Source organism: Microtus pennsylvanicus, chromosome 12, assembly GCF_037038515.1.
Source record: "Microtus pennsylvanicus isolate mMicPen1 chromosome 12, mMicPen1.hap1, whole genome shotgun sequence".
NCBI classification, from domain to species: Eukaryota; Metazoa; Chordata; class Mammalia; order Rodentia; family Cricetidae; genus Microtus; species Microtus pennsylvanicus.
Genome location: NC_134590.1, coordinates 17,851,372 through 17,869,687, shown reverse-complemented (window position 1 = coordinate 17,869,687; position 18,316 = coordinate 17,851,372). Strand labels below are relative to the sequence as shown.

The following is an 18,316-nucleotide window of genomic DNA, read 5'->3' as shown; positions in this document are numbered from 1 at the left end:
GTCAACAAATCCCTTAAAGACAACCAAGAAAAAGCAATTAAACAGGTGAAAGAAAAGGTTCAAGACTTGAAAATTGAAATAAAGACAATAAAGAAAGCACAAATTGAGGGAATTCTGGAAACAGAAAATATGGGAAATCAATCAGGAACCACAAAGGCAAGCATAAATAGCAGAATACAAGATCTGAAAGAGAGAATCTCAAGTATTGAAGATACAATAGAGGAAATAGTCCTATGATTAAAGAAAACATTAAAACTAACAAAAACTAATCAAAACACTAAACATACACAATAAAGAAAGAATATTAAGAGTTGCAAAGGAAAAACACCAAGTAACATATAAAGGCATATGTGTCAGAATTACACCTTACGTGTCAGTGGAAACAATAAAAGTCAGGAAGTCCTGGTCAAGTGTTAGGCAGACATTAAGATGCCACAGATGTCAGCCCAGATTACTACACCCAGAAAAACTATCAATCACGATAGATGGACAAAATGAGATATTCCATGACAAAACCAGATTTAACAAATACCTAGCCACAAATCCAGCCCTAGATTTCCAGTACAAAGTACCAGAAAGAAAACTCCAATTCAAGGAAGTCTGCTACATCCACAAGAACATAGAAAATAGATGATCTCATAGCAGTCAATATCAAAAAGGGAAAACATACACAATAACATCATCAACAACAAAAACTTAAAATAACAGGAACTAGCAATCACAGGTCATTGATATCCCTTAATATAAATGGACTGCTCACCAATGAAAAGACACAGACTTAAAGATTGCAAACAAAAACAGAATCTATCCTTCTGCTAATAATAGAAACATATCTCAACCTCAAAGACAGGCATCACCTCAGGGTAAAGAAAGAAGTTGGTGTAGCTGTCCTGATAGCTGTCAAAATAGACTTCAAACTAAAATCAATCCAAAGAGACAAAGAAAGATATTTCATATTAGTCACAAGAAAGATCCATCAATCGGAAATCGCAATACTGAACATCAATGCCCCAAATACAAGGGCAGCCTCATATGTAATAGAAACACTACTAAAGTTTAAATCACACATTAAACCCAAAACACTAATAGTGGGAGATTTCAACACCTCATTCTTACCACTAAACAGATCTGCCAGACAGAAGTTAACAGAGAAATAAGGGAAATAATAGATGTTATGACCCAAATGGTCTTAACAGGCATCTATAGAATATTCCATCCAAATAGAAAAGAATATACCTTCATCTCAGTACCTCATGGAATCTTCTCAAAAATTAACCATATACTAAGTAACAAAACAAACCTCAACAGATAAAAAAATAATTGGAATAACCCCATGTATCTTATCAGATTAACATGACTTAAAATTAGAATTCAACAACAGCACTAGTTTCAGAAATCCGACAAGCACATGGAAATGAAACAAGGCTCACTTGAATCACCAATGGATCAAGTAAGAAATAAAGAAATACAAGACTTACTATAATTCAACAAATTACCACATAACATATCCAAATTTTTGGGATACAATGGAAGCAGTGCCAAGAGGAATGTTTGTAGGACTAAATGCCTATATAAAGAAGCTGGAAAAGTCTCACATCAGTGAGTTAACAGAACACCTGAGGACTCTAGAACAAAAAGAAGTAAATACACCCAGGAGGACTAGATGGCAGGAAATAAACAAATTGAGAGCTGGAATCAACAAAATAGAAACAAAGAAAACAATATAAAGAATAAGACAAAGAGTTGGTTCATTGAGAAAATCAACAAAATAGACAAACCTTTATCCTAACTAACCAAAAAGCAGAGAGAGAATATTCAAATTAACCAAACCAGAAATGAAAAAGAGAGACATAACAACAGACACAGAGGAAATCAAAAGAATCAACAGGTCATACTTTGAAAACTTGTACTTTACAAAATTGGAAAACTTAAAGGAAATGGACAACTTTCTAGTTAAATATCACTTAACAAAATTAAATTAACACCAGATAAGCAAATTAAATAAATCTATAATTGTTAAAATAATAGAAGCAGTCATCAAAAGTCTCCCAACTAATAAATCTCAGGACCAGATGGTTTCAGCTCTGAAGCCTACAAGAGTTTCAAAGAAGATCTAACAACAATACTCCTCAAATTGTTTTACACTATAGTAACCAAAAGAACACTGCCATACTCATTCAATGAGGATCCAATTACACTGATACCCAAACCACACAAAGATATTACTAAGAATGAGAACGGCAGACCAATCTCACTCATGAAGATTGATTGAAAAATACTCAATAAAATAATGGCTAACGGAATTCAAGAGCTCATCAGAAAATTTATCCACCACGATCAAGTAGGATTTATCCTAGAGATGACAGGATGGTTCAACATATGAAAATCTGTTATTGTAATCCACCACATAAACAAACTAAATAATAAAAACCCACAGATGATCATTTCATTCACAGATGTTGAAAAAAACCTTTGATAAAATACTACAGCCCTTCATGATAAAGGTCTTGGAGAGAACAGTGATACAAGGAACGTACCTAAACATAATAAACTCTATATACAGCAATTCAACATTCAACATCCAACTGAATAGAGAGAAACTCAAAACAATTCCACTGAAATCAAGAACAAAACAAGGCTGTTCACTCTCTCATTATCTATTCAACATAGTACTTGAGGTCCTAGCTAGAGTAATAAGACAACAAAGGAGATCAAGGGACTATAAATCAAAAAAGAAGAAATCAAACTCTTACTGTAGTTTACAAAAGTGACCTCGAAAATTCTACCAAGAACTCCTACAACTCATAAGCACACACAGGGAGGAGTACCTGACTTTTGACAAAGAAGCAAAAAATATAAAATGGAAAAAAGAAAGATATTCAACAAATGGTGCTGTCATAACTGGATATCAACATGTAGAAGAATGAAAATAGGTTTATATCTACCACCAAGCAGAAAACTCAAGCCCAAATGGATCAGAGACCTCAACATAAAATCAACCACACTGACCCTCATAGTGGAGAAAGTAGGAAATACATTTGAATGCATTGGCACAGGAGATCACTTCCTAAATATAACCCTAGTAGTACAAACACTGAAAGCAGCAACTAATAAAAGGACCTCCTGAAGCTGAGAAGCTTAGGTAAAGCAAAAGACACAAACAAATGGCAGTCTATAGAATGGGAAAAGAGCGTTATCAAACCCACATCAGACAGTGGGTTGATCTCCAAAGTATACAAAGAACTCAAGAAACTGGTCACCAAAATAACAAATAATCCAATAAAAAAATGGGTACAGACCTAAACAGGGAACTCTCAAGAGACGATCTAACATGACTGAAGAAAATTAAAGGAAACACTCAACATCTTTAGCCATTAGAGAAATGCAAATCAAAACAACAGTGAGATTCCATCTTAAACCTTCCAGAATGACCAAGATCAAAAACACTAATAACAGCTTATCATAGAGAGGTTGTGGGGTAAAGGGAACATTCCTGTGGGTGGGAGTGGAAACTGTTGCAGCTCCTTTGGAAATCAGTTTGGTGATTTCTCAGAAAATTAGGAAACAACCTACCTCATGACCCAGCTGTTGGGTATATACCCAAAGGATGTTCAATCATACCACAAAGACAGGTGCTCAACTATGTTCATAGCAGATTATTTGTCATAAAAGAAACTGGAAACAACCTAAATGCCCTTCGACCAAAGAATGGTTAAGGAAAATGTGGTATGTTTTCACAATGGAGTACTACACGGCGAAAAAAAATGACGCCTTGAAATTAGCAGGCAAATGGATGGATCTAGAAAACATCAAATTGAGTCAGGTAACCCATATTCAGAAAGACAAACATAATATGTAATCACTCATAAATGGCTTTTAGACATAAAGCAAAGAAACCCCAGAGAACGTAGAGAACAAATGAGACTCTAAGAGAGACATACAGGGATCGAATACATGGGAAGTAGAAAGAGATAAGATCTTCTGAATAAATTGGGAGCATGGGAATCATGGGAGAGGGTAAAAGTGGAGTGGGAAGGAAGGGAGTAAAGAAAATTATATAGCTCAACAAAAACAATTAAAAAAACCCCAATCCCTCATAGCTTGGACTTTACTTAATTCCACATGCACTCAAGTTGGCAATTAAGATTGGCACCACACATGTTTTTGAAAACTATAGTTGATGAGGTGTTGATCTTTCTCTCTTTCTCATGTGTTTGTATGTATGTGATGTGAGCAGGCATGTGAGTGGTGTGTGTATGTGCATGTGTGTTCACTAATTCATGTGTATGCTGAAGACAGAGGACGCCCAGTATCTTGCCTGCTCTCTCATTCAATAATTCATCACCTATTTTATTCACTAAAGACAGGCTATTTTACTGAACATGAAGGTTGTCACTTGTTACTAGGTGGCCAGTAAGTCCTGGTATCTAAGTGTCTCCCCCCGCCTCCTTCCTGGAACTTATGGACATTCATACAAACATGCTAGGTTTCCACACATGATGGAAATTTGATCTAACTCCTAATTCTGGTGCAGTAAGTACTCTTAACCACTGAGCAATCTTCCCAGCACATATTCATTATTTCAAAACAACTTATATAGAAATATTGAAGTCACAGCATAAGTATGAAGAACAAAGGTAAATTATTTTATTTGTTAAAAGGGACATAGACATATACACACGCACACTGCAACAGTGGAAACATACCTTTTTTGAGTTTTGTTTGTGATATCTAAACTTAAATTTGGAATCTTACATCTGTTCCCAAAGATTAATTATGATAATGAGGCAATTTTATTATTAATTTAATGGGTTAAGTGGAAACAAAATTCATTTCACAAAACAAGTAGTTTTTCAAAATTTATTTTTATTTTATGTGTTTGTATGTTGAGTCTGCATGTACATACACCAGAAGCCAGAAGAGGGTGACAAACTCCATGGAACTGGTGTTACTGATGGTCTTCTGGAAGAGGAGTTAGTGTTCCTAACTGCTCAGCCCATCTCTCCACTCCAAGTACCGTCTTGGTAGATCTTTAAGAAAAAGGTTATTCAGAAGCTTTGTGCCCAGTGTGAGACCAGCACCAATACTGGTATCCGAAAGACGAATATGGGGCCAGGATTTTTACACAGCTCCAATCTTGAACACTTTGCCTACACTTTACTACAAAGTCTGCAATAAGCAAAATGAAAACGTCTTCAATACTTGCAAAACCATGTTGATATCAATAGTGGGCTTCTTAGTGATCTTGCATCCACAAACAACCTCTGAGACACCTTCATTCTCTGGGGGAGTATGTGAGTTTCAAGTGTGTAATTGTATATTTTTATATGTGTGTGCTTATTTGTCATGGGGGCACCTATCATGGCAAGCATATGGGATGTCAGAGTACAACCACCTGTGCTATTTTTCACCTTCCACACTTCATGAGTCAGGGTAGCTTTTGCTGAGCAAAAGGCTAGTTGGCCTGAAAGTTTGCAACTCTGTCTCAGACTCAAATTTGGCTTGCTTACACTGGGCCTACAGGTGCTACTGGTTACAGCTTTGATATGGGCTTTGGGGATCCAAGCTAAAGGAGAAAGTCTTGACAGACCAGTGATTTACCTTCTGAGTTGTCACCTCAGCCATAGTGTTTTTGGCATAATTTTTAAACTATAAAAATGAATTTCTAAAATTCCTATGTGTATACATGTTGGCTAGTTTAATTTTACTGGGTTTATTTTTCAGTTTAATTTGAGGCATGAAGTACAATTAAGTGCAAAAATTGTTAATTCTCTAGGAGAAAAAATTCCCGAGATTTGATGAATAAGACTGAGAAGCTGTCTTGTCACAGGATGAAGGACCCTAACCCCACAGCTTCCCCTGCTGTGATGCACTGGAGCAGGTCCATGTGCCAGTCCTCCCCACGTCAGCTACTCCCTTTTCTTCTTCTTTCCAGATTTAGTAAATCTCTGGCAGCAAAGGAGGCAACACTTTGTGACGACGAACATCACAGTCAGCACACAGGCAAGCAGGAATCCAAGCACGTCCAGAGAGTGGTACTGGAACCAGGTGAGGTCATGCGCTGCCACACGAAGGTGCTTGGCTCCCTTGTGGCGCATGACATACTCAATCCAGAAGACGGCTCTGTCCAGGGGCTTCACGGGCTGGTCGTGGTGGATTCTTGATAGCCGCATGGCGTTCTCCTTATAGCTAAAGACATCAACATCAAAGCCAATTAGTTTACTTAAGATCTTCAAGCTTAAGAACATTTCTGGAAAGCATCATGAGACTCAGTAAATGCCACAGAGGAGCACTAGCTACAGTGTGGTTTTGACTGGGACATGTTTGAAGGTTTGCCTGGAAGTTGGTAGTTTCCGTGAAATTCTTTGCAAAACTGAAATGGGAAATCATTTTGGGCAGGAAATCTTTCCAGCAGAGCAAATTATTAGTAAGCTGTCCCAGGCCCCGCCAGGTAGGTGGCTAGACAAAATCTGAAGATGATTGCATTGATGCTTTTGAGAAGGCATTGTGTCTGTGAAACTCTTTGAAAACTCAATAAATATACCACAAATGGTGAAAAGTGGGTAAACTGGCAAAAAGGGACATACTTTGCACAAGACAACATATGATGTAGCCCATTGATAGCTTGCCTACAATGCTTGAGGATCTGAATTCCTCCCTTAGTACCTCTAAGAGAGACACAATCATATTAATCATAGACACAAGGATGCAGAGGATGTGTTAATTTTCAATTATTTATTATATTTATGTATTCTAATTGTTTGTGTGCCATGGTGGGTGTGATATGGAACATGCAGCATGCGTGGAGGTCAGAGGAAAACATGTGTGAGTCTATTCTCTGCTTTTACGATGCCACTTTTGTGTGTAGAAGTCAGGAGGACAGGCTGATCAATGGTAGGATGCTGTGGAGGAATTACTAATATAAGTGATTGCTGGAGTGTAATTCAGTACAGCAGCTACTAAAAGAGCATGTATTTCCTGACTAATTACCCTGGTTTTAGCTTTCTCACCATTAGGAATCTATTTAATGAAATAATACATAATATTTCAAAACGATAACATAAGGCCCATGGTTTTTGCATCACTGATCATGATAGTTAGGAACTGGAATTGACTGAGGTGCCCATAGTGAAATGATGGATAAATAAAATGTGGTATAAAAGCATAGTTTAATATTATTTAACAATTATAAAGAAGGAAATCTTCTTTTTACAATTACACTAAGTTGTACAAACTCAGCCCTAAATGAAAACACTGTCCATTCTCATCAGTGTGTGCAACCACAGAGTTGATTCCATAGAAGTAGAGAGTAGCAGAGTAGTAACTGGAGTCTAGGAAGGGAGACAGTGAGTGGAGATAGAGAGAGGTCAGCTAATATATACGTCCTGCCACTGGCAAGCAGCATAGTGCTCTACAGTGAGTCCATGACTGAACTACAAGTCACATGTCTTATTGTAACTGTGGAATGTGGAAGAGGAGACTTTTAGCACGGACAAAAACAAAATTCTAAATGCTTAAGGAGATGGAAATGGTAAGTTATTTGATCATTACATATTATACATATATATACATATGCATATATATTAATAATTATACTACTTTGGGCCATGAGTCAGGATTATTTAAACAAAGAATATGAGTTTCAGAAATTTTAGTCATTGACTTGTAATATTTAGTACTTTTTAGGTTCATTATTCTGTTTGATTTTATCCTATTTGTGGTGATTGTGTCCTATCATTTAGCAGGAGAAAATGTTTTACATCATCCAATTAGTCTAAACTAATTTCTTTTATAGAAAGTCTATAGGGATACCTGGTAGTTATGATTGACAGTAAAAGCTCATTCCACAGTGTAAAGTTAGTTTTTTGTTGTTGTTTTCAAACTCAGACTAAATATCAGAAGAATGCTACTGTAACCTTGGAAAGAACTTATCTGGACTAGTACCCACTTGAATAAATTCACTGTACTCACGAAGGGTCATTAGTGACTGTCTTCACTGCATGGAGCAAATCTGCACTGGACATTGTGAGGAAATCCACTCGAACCCCTGCTCCTTTGGTCTTCATGTGAACAACATTATCAAACTGGTCTCCAAACAAAGGAATGCCAATTACAGGGACCCCGTGGTAGATTGCCTCATAGATGCCATTGGTGCCACCATGAGTAATAAAAGCTCTGGTTTTAGGATGACCTAGCAAGGGGAGAAATTAAGGGCAAATTTTAAATAAAAGCCTGAGAAAGAAAATGAGAGGTAGAGGAAAAAGGCACAGAAAGGGAAAATATTCTCTAGACAACATTATTATACCATGGAACAGAACTGAAATTCCTCTCATTTCTTTGACAGCAGAGCACAGCAAGTCCACAGGGATTAAGTGAAGGTCACATCGAGTACATGGAATTTGGAAAGTAGAATGATTTTGTTCAACGGACAAAAAAAAAAAAAAGCAGGGATCTTTCCAAGTGGAGCAAACAACATATGCAACTTCAGGAGAGAATGTTCTCCTAAGAGAACAGTGTAACCCCTACTCTAGATGTGTTGGCTACAAGCAGTAGGGGTAAGTGCTTGTTTTGATGGAATCAGACTGGGGACAATCATCATGCTTAGGAACATTTCATGTTGTGGGGTCTTTGAGGGGAGCATGGTAAATTAAGCCTTCTTAATGAAAGAATACCATTCCCACTGGCATTTAAACTGCCCTACTGTAGGGGAGAAGGTAGATGTTAAGTTATAGAAATAGGACGTGGAGAGAAATTAGAAGTGACTTAAATGTATCTGAACAGTAATTAGAGTGGCGGTGACAATAGATTCTCTCATCTCGAATGCTACTATACAAAATAATCACATCAGTTCTTTATCCGTTTACCCAGGACGAGATCACAGTTGTAATAAATGCATTAGTGTGGACATCCCTCCTCCTGAGCAGCCATTCCTATGTCTCAGGTGTCTCCTGATGCTTACCGAGAAGGTCATTCTGGGGAATCCATTTGTACAGCCGAGTGTTAGAGCCCAAGGTGTCTGGCTTCTTGCCTTCAAATCGCCAAAGAACCTGTGAAGATGAATCTAGCTTCTTATTACTTTGGTCAAATGTCAAGTTCCTCCTGCTAGATTTCTGGAGTGATTAAGGATCAATGGAGATAAACCCTAGTCTGTAAGGGCCAGGCAGTGAGGATGGATGATGGGAACCATGAAGAACTAGTAAAGGAAGGATGCAAGTCTCGCAGTTAGTCTCATGCTTATCGAAGTTTCAGCATGACACCTTAACATTTAGTCAACAGCAGGCTTAGACAATGTTAGGTCTGGCAATCTGAAGCAGTAGTTAAGAAATGTGTGAACTTAATTCCAGTTCAACAACCATCAAAGTTACTAATATATACCTGTTTTTTCCCCTAGGATATATTTATAACAGTTTTTATTTTTCAAATTCACTATAACTATTTGCCAATCATATTTGAGTTTGTACATTTATAATCCCTTAATCATAGGTATTTTATTAGTTTAGGCCTTTGAAGAGTGATTGTGTACACGATCACTTCAAGAGCATGTCCTCAAGTTACCACCTTTTCCACCATTAACAGGCTCAGTTCCCCAAGGTGGACTTGGCGGTTGGAAAATCTTGTTCTTCCTAGGTTTTGGATTAGCAGGGGAAACATACAGCATAGGCCCATTTTCAATGCAGGTGATCAACATTTGTTCATGATTACACAGGAACGCAAATCTATGATACGTACTCCATTTTAAAATTTTGCATTTTATTTATTTTGTCTATTTTCCATTTATTGAAAAAAGATATTCTCATCCATAAAATTTATTCTATTTATGGATTCCCATGGCACTTAGACCTTCATCCCTACAGCTCTCTTGTAAGCCGTCTCAGTGAGGATGCCACACCGAGGCACTGTATCTCACCTTCTGTGGAATCTGGGCAAGGCCTGCTGCAATCACATTGGCCCTTTCTTCTGTTACAGCACCCACCATGGACCCCAGGGAAAACACTACCACACCATGTTCTCCGGAAGACTGGACGAAGTCTTCTATTTCCTGTTGATGAGATATCAGCCCATCACAAACAGCAGCAACACTAAACAACCTGCATAAAAACTGACACCAACATCCACAGGAAGAAACTGAGCAGCATTAGAAATGATCAGAGTAGTCGGTGTTTTAAAACTATTCACATCCACATATAATATACAAGTTGTAGTCAAGTGTACGGTCATAGCTCTCTGCGTTAGACATACTCACACTCACACAAACAGTTCTTTTCATCTTGAAAGGCAAGATTTGTTGATATTTAATTCCAAGTTCTCTTTCTCCATTCCTGGTCCTTTGGCCACCAAATACCTGCTTTCTGTTTCTGTTATTTTGACCATTCTAGGTAGTTCTCATAAATTTTTTTTATTTTATTTTTGTCTTGCTCATTAGCCATTTATTTATTTATTTATTGTACTGCTTTTAAAGTCATACCATGTGTTTCTATACCCTAGGTTTTAATGTTTTAGTAATTGTTTTTATTTGCACACTATATAATTTTTATCAATAATTCTAGTGATATCTAGGTTGTTTATCCCTTTCTTAGTTACTGTTCTAATGTTGTGAGGACACACCATGATTAAAAAAACTTCTAAAAGAAAGTATTTCATTCGGTTTTGTTTCAAGTTTCAGGTGGTTTGTCTGTGTGCATCTTGGTAGGGAGCACCATGGCAGGCAGGCATGGTACTAGAACTGTAACTCTGAACTAAACCTGTACTATGAGAGGCAGACAGATAGAAAGAAGCCAAGCAGAGTTTGTGCTTCTCAAACCTCAAAGCCTATGTCCAGCGACACATTTCTCCAACTAAGACATATTTGGGAATCCTTCCTAAACTGTTCACCAATTGGGAATTAAACTTTCAAGTATATGAGCCTATGAGATCATTCTTATTCAAACCCCCTTGCATGCTTCCCTTCAGGAATAGTGCTGCCAAGAGCATCCTTGCATTACTATCTCATTGAAGTCCTTCATTCAGTTCTTTTACATACATTCTCAGGAGTAGAACGCATGGTTCACCAATCTATTACTAATTTTCTTACGACTGTCCATTATCTTTTTATTTGTGTTCTTTCTAACTGATGTCAGATTCATTGGAAAAAAATTTACTATGTGCTGTCAATTTATGTTACTGAAAATGTATGTGTAGTTATGTATGTATGGTCAGGGGTGTGTTCTCACTTGTGTGATTGCTCAAGAAAGTAAATAGAGCCATTATGACTTGTGAAAATAAATGTTTCTTTGTTGACATTTTATCTACTTTCTCTCAAATCACTTTCTACAGGAGTTGGTTTGTGGACCTTTCTCTATATTAGGTATTTGCTCATTCTTTTTATACTCAAATATAAGAAATTGTTTATCTAAAACAGAACCTTGCTGAATTAATTTAATCCAAATGATAGTCAGACTCTTGTGATGGAATAGATACAGGCATTTCTATTTGCCACTTACTTATCTAATTCTGGTGACTCTGAGTTTGACGAACATTCTGATTGAATAAATGATAATCACCCTTGCTGAAAATACAAAAAAAAAACTAAAACAAACAAATGGGACTATACTTACCTTTGGCAGAGGCTTGGCAGGTCTGCAGTGGAGTCCTCCAACAAAATCAAAGTTTGGTAAGACAGGGTGAGGAAATTCCAAATCCCAGTAGGTTCGAATGAGCCATATATCTGCCTTCCCCATCATCTCAGTGAGTGTTGTGGGTTTTCCTGAAGAGGAATCAGGACAGCCAAGGTAGGACAGGTGAAAAAAATGTCAGGAGAAGATGAATATGCCAGGTAGTCCTCTGGAAATAATTTTGATAATGTAGCTGGGGTTGTTTAAAAGTGTATTGCTGGGCTAGAAAACATATAATTACATATATAACTATGCATCTATTTATCTATATCTGTGTGTATAATGTTTGATACAATTTTGTAATATGTTTCTCATACTTATGTTTTGAGGTTTTCTGGTGTAGCCTAGTGTGGTTCTTGCATAACTATGTAGCCATAGTTGATCTTGAACTCCAAATGCTCTTCCTCCACAATGCTACTGCTGGGATTACAGGTGTGAGCTCCCACGCCCAGTGTAAAAATTCATGGGGATTCTGCTTTAGCACTTTATTTCAAGACAGAGTCTCACTGTTTAGTCCAAGATAAACTCAAAGGGAATTTTTGGTTATTCTTGTGTTTCTTGTCCTCATGCTGCTCTTGATTCATGATTGACTATGTAACAATCAGGCATGTATAAGTTTGTTTGCTGATAATGAAAGTAACAAGTCTTCAATCATGGAAAGATAGATGTTTGGTCATTAAATATATTTTAAAATACTGTAATTAGTAATCATTGCTTTTATACTTCAGTGGTAAACATTTTAAATACAATTTCAACCCTTCTAATAAAGAAAAAAATGTAAATTTTCCCAATCTTAAATTCATATATTTTCTGTGCTTCATATATATATATATATATATATATATATATATATATATAGTCAGTGTATTCACAGCTGTGCAGAAATTTAGAAGATGAAATAAAAAATATTTCAAATATTAAATGAGAAAACTAATGTACATAAACGGAAAAGTTCTCAAAGCTATTAATGCCCCTAAGCAAGAAATACTTAGTAGTCTCTAGTTATATGTGCAAATCATGAGCATATGGAGTTTTTTAAAAAAAGCTATTGTTTTAGCGACTCGTGAAATAAATTAGGCGATAAAAGTGTTTACAAGAAAAGCTCAATGAATTGAGTCCAGTCTCCATGCATGTTTGAACACCTGAATTGATATTGACAATCCAAATAAAGGTGGAAGTAAAACCTCATCAAATTTGAATCTCTCTCTCTCTCTCTCTCTCTCTCTCTCTCTCTCTCTCTCTCTCTCTCTCACACACACACACACACACACACACACATATACACAGAGCACAAACTCCCCACCCATGAGACAAGTGTGCAATGAATACTCATGTTAATAATAGTAATGGTAGCAATGGATCATGATGATGTCACCACACAAGACAACTTACGGTTTTAAAACATGAGTTATCATAAACACCTTCAGTAATGTAGCAGGATACAAGATTAACTTGAAAAAAATCAGTAGCCCTCCTTTACATAGTTGATAAATGGGCTAAGATAGAAATCTGAGAAACATCAACCTTCACAATAGCCACAAATAATATAAAAGATTTTGGAGTAACTCTAACCAAACAAGTGGAAGACCTGTATGACAAGAACTTTAAATCTTTGAAGAAAGAAATTAAAGAAACACCAGAAAATGGAAAGATCTCCCATGCTCTTGGGTAGGTAGAATTAACACTGTAAAAATGGCTATCTCACCAAAAGCAATCTACAGATTCAATGCAATGTCCATCAAAATCCAAGCAAAATTCTTCACAGATCTTGAAAGAACAATGTTCAACTTTATATGGAAAAGCAAAAAAACCCAGAATAGCCAAAACTATCCAGTACAATAAAGGAACTTCTGGAGGCATCACAATCTCTGACTTCAATCTCTACTGCAGAGCTACATTATCGAAAATAGCCTGGTATTAGTATAAAACAGACAGAAAGACCAATGGAACAAAATAGAAGAACCATATATTAATGTACACACCTAGGAGCACCCGAGTTTTGACAAAAACATAAAAATATAAAATGGAAAAAAGAAAGATATTCAACAAATGGTGCTGGCATAACTGGATATCAATATGCAGAAGAATGAAAGTAGATCCATACCTATCCCCAAGCACCAAACTCAAGTCCAAATGGATCAAAGACCTCAACATAAAACCAACCACACTTAACCTCACAGAAGTGAAATTGGGAAGCACACTTCAATGCATTGGCACAGGAGACCACTTCCTAAATATAACTTCAGCAGCACAGACACTGAGAGAAACAATTAATAAATTGGACCCTCTCAAACTAAGAAGCTTCTGTAAAGCAAAAACCACAGTCAACAAGATAAAATGGCAGCCTACAAAATGGGAAAAGATCTTCACCAACCCCATGTTGAACAGAGAGCTGATCTCCCAAGCATACAGAGAAGAAACTGGTCACCAAAAGAACAAATAATCCAATAAAAACTGGGGTACAGACCTAAACAAACAACTCTCAACAGATGAATCTAAAATGGCTGAAAGACACTTAATGAAATGCTCAACATCCTTAGCCATCAGAGAAATGAAAATCAAAATAACTCTGAGATTCCATCTTACACCTGTAAGAAAAGACAAGATGAGAAACAATGATGACAACTTATGCTGGAGAGCATGTGGTGTAAAGGGAACACTCCTCCATTGCTGGCGGGAGTGCAAGCTGGTACAGCCTCTTATACATATCAGTATGACCATTTCTCAGAAAATTAGGAAACAACCTACCTCAAGACCCAGCAATACCACTTTGGGTGTATACCCAAAGGATGCTCCATCATACCACAAGGATATGAGCTCAGCTATGTTCATAGCATTATTATTTGTCATAGCCAGAACCTGTAAATAACCTGAGTACCCCTAGACCAAAAAATTGATAAGGAAAGTGTTGTACATTTACACAATGGAGTACTACACAGCAGAAAAAAATAAATGACATTGATGGGGAAGAGTCTTCTGTTTTGTGTTAATTTCATTGGTTAAATAAAGAGACTGCTTAGCCCTTTAATAGGACAGAAAATTAGGTAGGCGGAGTAGACTGAACAGAATGCTGGGAGAACGAAGCCTAGTCAGAGAGTCGCCATGATTCTCCCACTCCAGACAGACAAAGGTTAAGATCTTCCCTGGTAAGACACCTCGTGGGCTACACAGATTATTAGAAATGGGTTAGAACAATATGTAAGAGCTAGCCAATAAGAGGCTGAAACTAATGGGCCAAGCAGTGTTTAAAAGAATACAGTTTCTGTGTAATTATTTTGGGGCATAAGCTAGTCATGTGGGGGCCCGGTGCCGGGAATGTAGCCCGCCGCTCTTATTACAACATGACATCTTGAAATTAGGGGACGAGTGAATGGATCTAGAAAACATCATCTTGACTAAGGTAAGAGATCCAGAAAGATACATATGTACACACTCATAAGTGGCTTTTAGACATATAGTAAAGAATACCAGCCTATAAATCACAATCCCAGAGAAACTAGACAACACAGAGACCCCAAGAGAGACATATATGGATCTAATCTACATGGGAAGGAGAAAAAGACAAGATATTCTGAGTAAATTGGGAGCATGGGAATCATGGGAGAGGGTAGTAGGGGAGGTGAGCAGAGCAAAAATTTAGAAAAATAAGAATAAAATGAGAAGAAAAAACCACAAGTTAAAAAACTTGTTGATCTGTTACTTTTTAGAGAAATTCTCAAAGATTTGTTTTCTGTGTGTGTGCTTTTCTGAAGAGTCCCTTGCAAGTCATAGACAAGGCTCTGTAGTTGACATTGGGACCTAAGGTTTTCTACAACGCTTTGATTTTGGCAGATAATTTCATAGCCTCTTCACCATTTTATTTAGGAGAGAGAAATCCTTCTGTTGTCAATCCTGTTGCTTCAAGTTCCCCTTCAATGACACAGCAAATTTTGAATGCAACAATCCCAGATGACCATGGCACTTACCCAAGACTTCACTGTAAAACTGATTCCACCTCTTCTCGTTAAATGTTTGGAACCAAAAGTCAAAAGCAAGCACATAGATCAGATTTTGTACCCTCTCCATGAATGTCATTCGGTCACTCAATTCTGACATAGCAACAGGCACATAGGAAGGAGGCAGTGGCAGTCCTCCACTGTACTTCTCATATGTGGAGCCAGGAAAGAATCGGAGACTGTAAACAAGTGGTATCTTGAGAATCTCAGCCAGCAGGTCACCGCAGGCCACGAAAGGATCAGCTACTATGACATCAAAGCTTGAATTTTGTAGTTTTGTCATGAGTTCCTTGTTAAAAACTACATCTTTGCAGAGACTTTCAAAATAATTTGAATCTTCCCAAACCACTTCTTGCAACAATACAAAGTATCCCCAAAATGATTGCTTTGGCAGGTCATAAACACATTTTCTGATTGATTCCATGAAAATGGCTGCCACGTCAGCCAGGGAAGTGGATGAAGGGTATGTCTCTAATTCAATAGCAGATGTGTTATCAACCTCATAAGAAAGGGAGGCTGAGGGTATCAGAACCGTCACTTCATGGCCCTTCTTTACAAGTTCATCCAGGATTGTCCTTAAGTTGAGCCAATGACTGTATTCCATTGGCCACACCAGCACCTTCCCAGCACTCCCAGATCCAAAGAAGCCACTCAGCTGTAGCAGGAGTAGGGCTGCTGTCATTTTCACAGACATCTTGGGTAAGCTCAGAGTTGCTCTTCAAATGGTGATTTGCAGGTCTTATAGATAAAGAGCAAAAATTAGTTAAAATGTAACTTGTGCCCCCTAAAGCTAATACACATGAGACAATCACAGTCTCAGGATGACAAGTGCAAAATCCAGGAGGTACATGTGAACATCTGAAAAGACTACCGATTCTCAGTGACCTTGATTGTATAACGTACTTGGAGAACAGAGGAAAGTAAGATCTCCCCTCTCCTCTTTCTCCCTCTAGTTGCATCCTTGATAGAAACTTGCAGTAAAGTAATATTTGTTGTGTCACGGTTTTTAAATACCTCAGTTCACCGTGTCTCCGTATGAATGTTGGCAATAGCAATCATTTATCATAATATTTAATGATTTCAAATAAAAGGTTCAGAGGTCTATAGCATAACCTCCGAATATACATTATACAATATAATTATAAACACTGTATTTAAAATTAGAGATGATTTTATCCTAGATAGAAACCCTGTTCTTTAAGCTTTTCCATTGGTTCCAGCTCTGCCCAACCAGGAATCTGTTTTCTTGTAACTAGTCATGCTGGCATGAGTGAATATAATCTGAGACACTTCTGCTTCCCTTTGTGACTATCAGAGTACAGAAAGAAAAGATGCCCAAACTAAGAATTTTTCTGGTGACCTTCTGCTGGAGAAGAAATGTCTGCCGCCTTGGGGGCACCCAGAAGAAATCTGTGTTCAAAGGCCATTTACATGCTAGGTAAACTAAGGCTTTTGTAGAGCCTTTGGAACTAGGGTAATATTGGGCAAGAGACCACATAACGGCTGTACTGCTTAGCTATGCTTATGTCTTGTCTGAATTTCAAAGATGGAGTTGGTTATGGGTGACTGTCTCTCCTCCTAAAGTGATCACAATCAATAAATCTGCTTTTTTTTCTAGATTTCACAATTAATTTTACTCCTTTGTTTGGCTTATTTAGGTGTGTGTGTGTGTGTGTGTGTGTGTGTGTGTGTGAGTGTGTGTAACTGCCTTGTTGAGACACACAGGCTGTGACCCCTTACTCATGGACGTCTTTGCTTTCTTATTTTGAGGTTTTCATGTAGCTGATATAAAATTCCTGGTGCTTTGTTGGCTTTGATGCTTGTAAGGCTTTAAAGTGCTGTCATATTATAGGAGGTAGAGAAGGTTCTGTTATGTCATGTTAAATCTATTTTGTAACAGTACGTCCATACTTCCTCATTTCTAAGTTGATAGCTTTACTCTCACTTTTGACTACTAATCAATACTTTTTACTAATATTCATGTTCCATCTTTTTTTCCTCTTCTACATTTTGATCTAAACCCTTTATTAGTCCACGAATCTTTTACAGACATCACCATGAACATAACCCCTTGTTTGCAAGATATCATTAGGAAAAGACTGAGTGCCTCTCTGCTTAAGCTCCAGGGCTGTGCTAAGCATAGCACAAACAAAACATGAAATCCGGTGAACTATGAGCTGTGCCTCAGAGATCAAAGGCAAGAGGACTTAGAGAGCTGGGAGAAAAACAGGCAAAGTAGTTCACGTTCTTGTGCAGAACCGAGTTTATCCTGACCTGTGTTCTCTGGGAGCCCCGAAGTGGGCAAGATGACAGAGTTGCTCCTGAGTGGGCAGCGAAGAACGGGACACCCGATGGAACTCGTGGCCAGTCCTGGGATAAGCATGAAAGTGGGTGCAGCAGGGAGCCCGGGAGCTGGGCAGGCAGGAAGCTTGGGCGGAAACTTTTGGCAGGACCTCGCGGGAGTTTAACAAGCTGGGGCGGGGACCTCAAAATGGGGATCCACCTGCCTGCTGCTATGTCCCTGTCCTGGTTGCATGTAAAGTGTTCATGTGGGTTTGTTCTTACTTGTCTTTGATATGTAACTACGGGAGCCCAATGCTCAGGAGCTGCTTGGGTTGCCATTCACAACACAGTACAGCTGTCTCCCCTTGCCTGTTATTATCTTGTTGT

General features: G+C 37.8%; 1 protein-coding gene across 1 annotated transcript; it reads right to left on the bottom strand.

The window, feature by feature from the left end:
* Window positions 1–4,846: 4,846 nt before the first annotated feature.
* LOC142832313 (UDP-glucuronosyltransferase 2B31-like) lies at window positions 4,847–18,087 on the bottom strand. Its single transcript, XM_075942713.1, has 7 exons — window positions 17,921–18,087; window positions 15,617–16,384; window positions 11,595–11,743; window positions 9,908–10,039; window positions 8,960–9,047; window positions 7,972–8,191; window positions 4,847–6,189 (listed from the first exon to the last, which is right to left on the bottom strand). The coding sequence occupies exons 2-7, from the start codon at window positions 16,338–16,340 to the stop codon at window positions 5,910–5,912; spliced, it is 1,593 nt and encodes a 530-aa protein (XP_075798828.1). The 5' UTR covers window positions 16,341–16,384; window positions 17,921–18,087; the 3' UTR covers window positions 4,847–5,909.
* Window positions 18,088–18,316: the final 229 nt, after the last annotated feature.

Coding starts and splice junctions, on each gene's coding strand:
- LOC142832313 (XM_075942713.1), bottom strand. CDS start 16,340: ATGTCTGTGAAAATGACAGCAGCCCTACTCCTGCTACAGCTGAGTGGC. Junction 11,744..15,616: donor GTTTTACAGTGAAGTCTTGG/GTAAGTGCCATG, acceptor ATTCCTCTTCAG/GAAAACCCACAACACTCACT. Junction 6,190..7,971: donor ACAGTCACTAATGACCCTTC/GTGAGTACAGTG, acceptor TGATGTCTTTAG/CTATAAGGAGAACGCCATGC.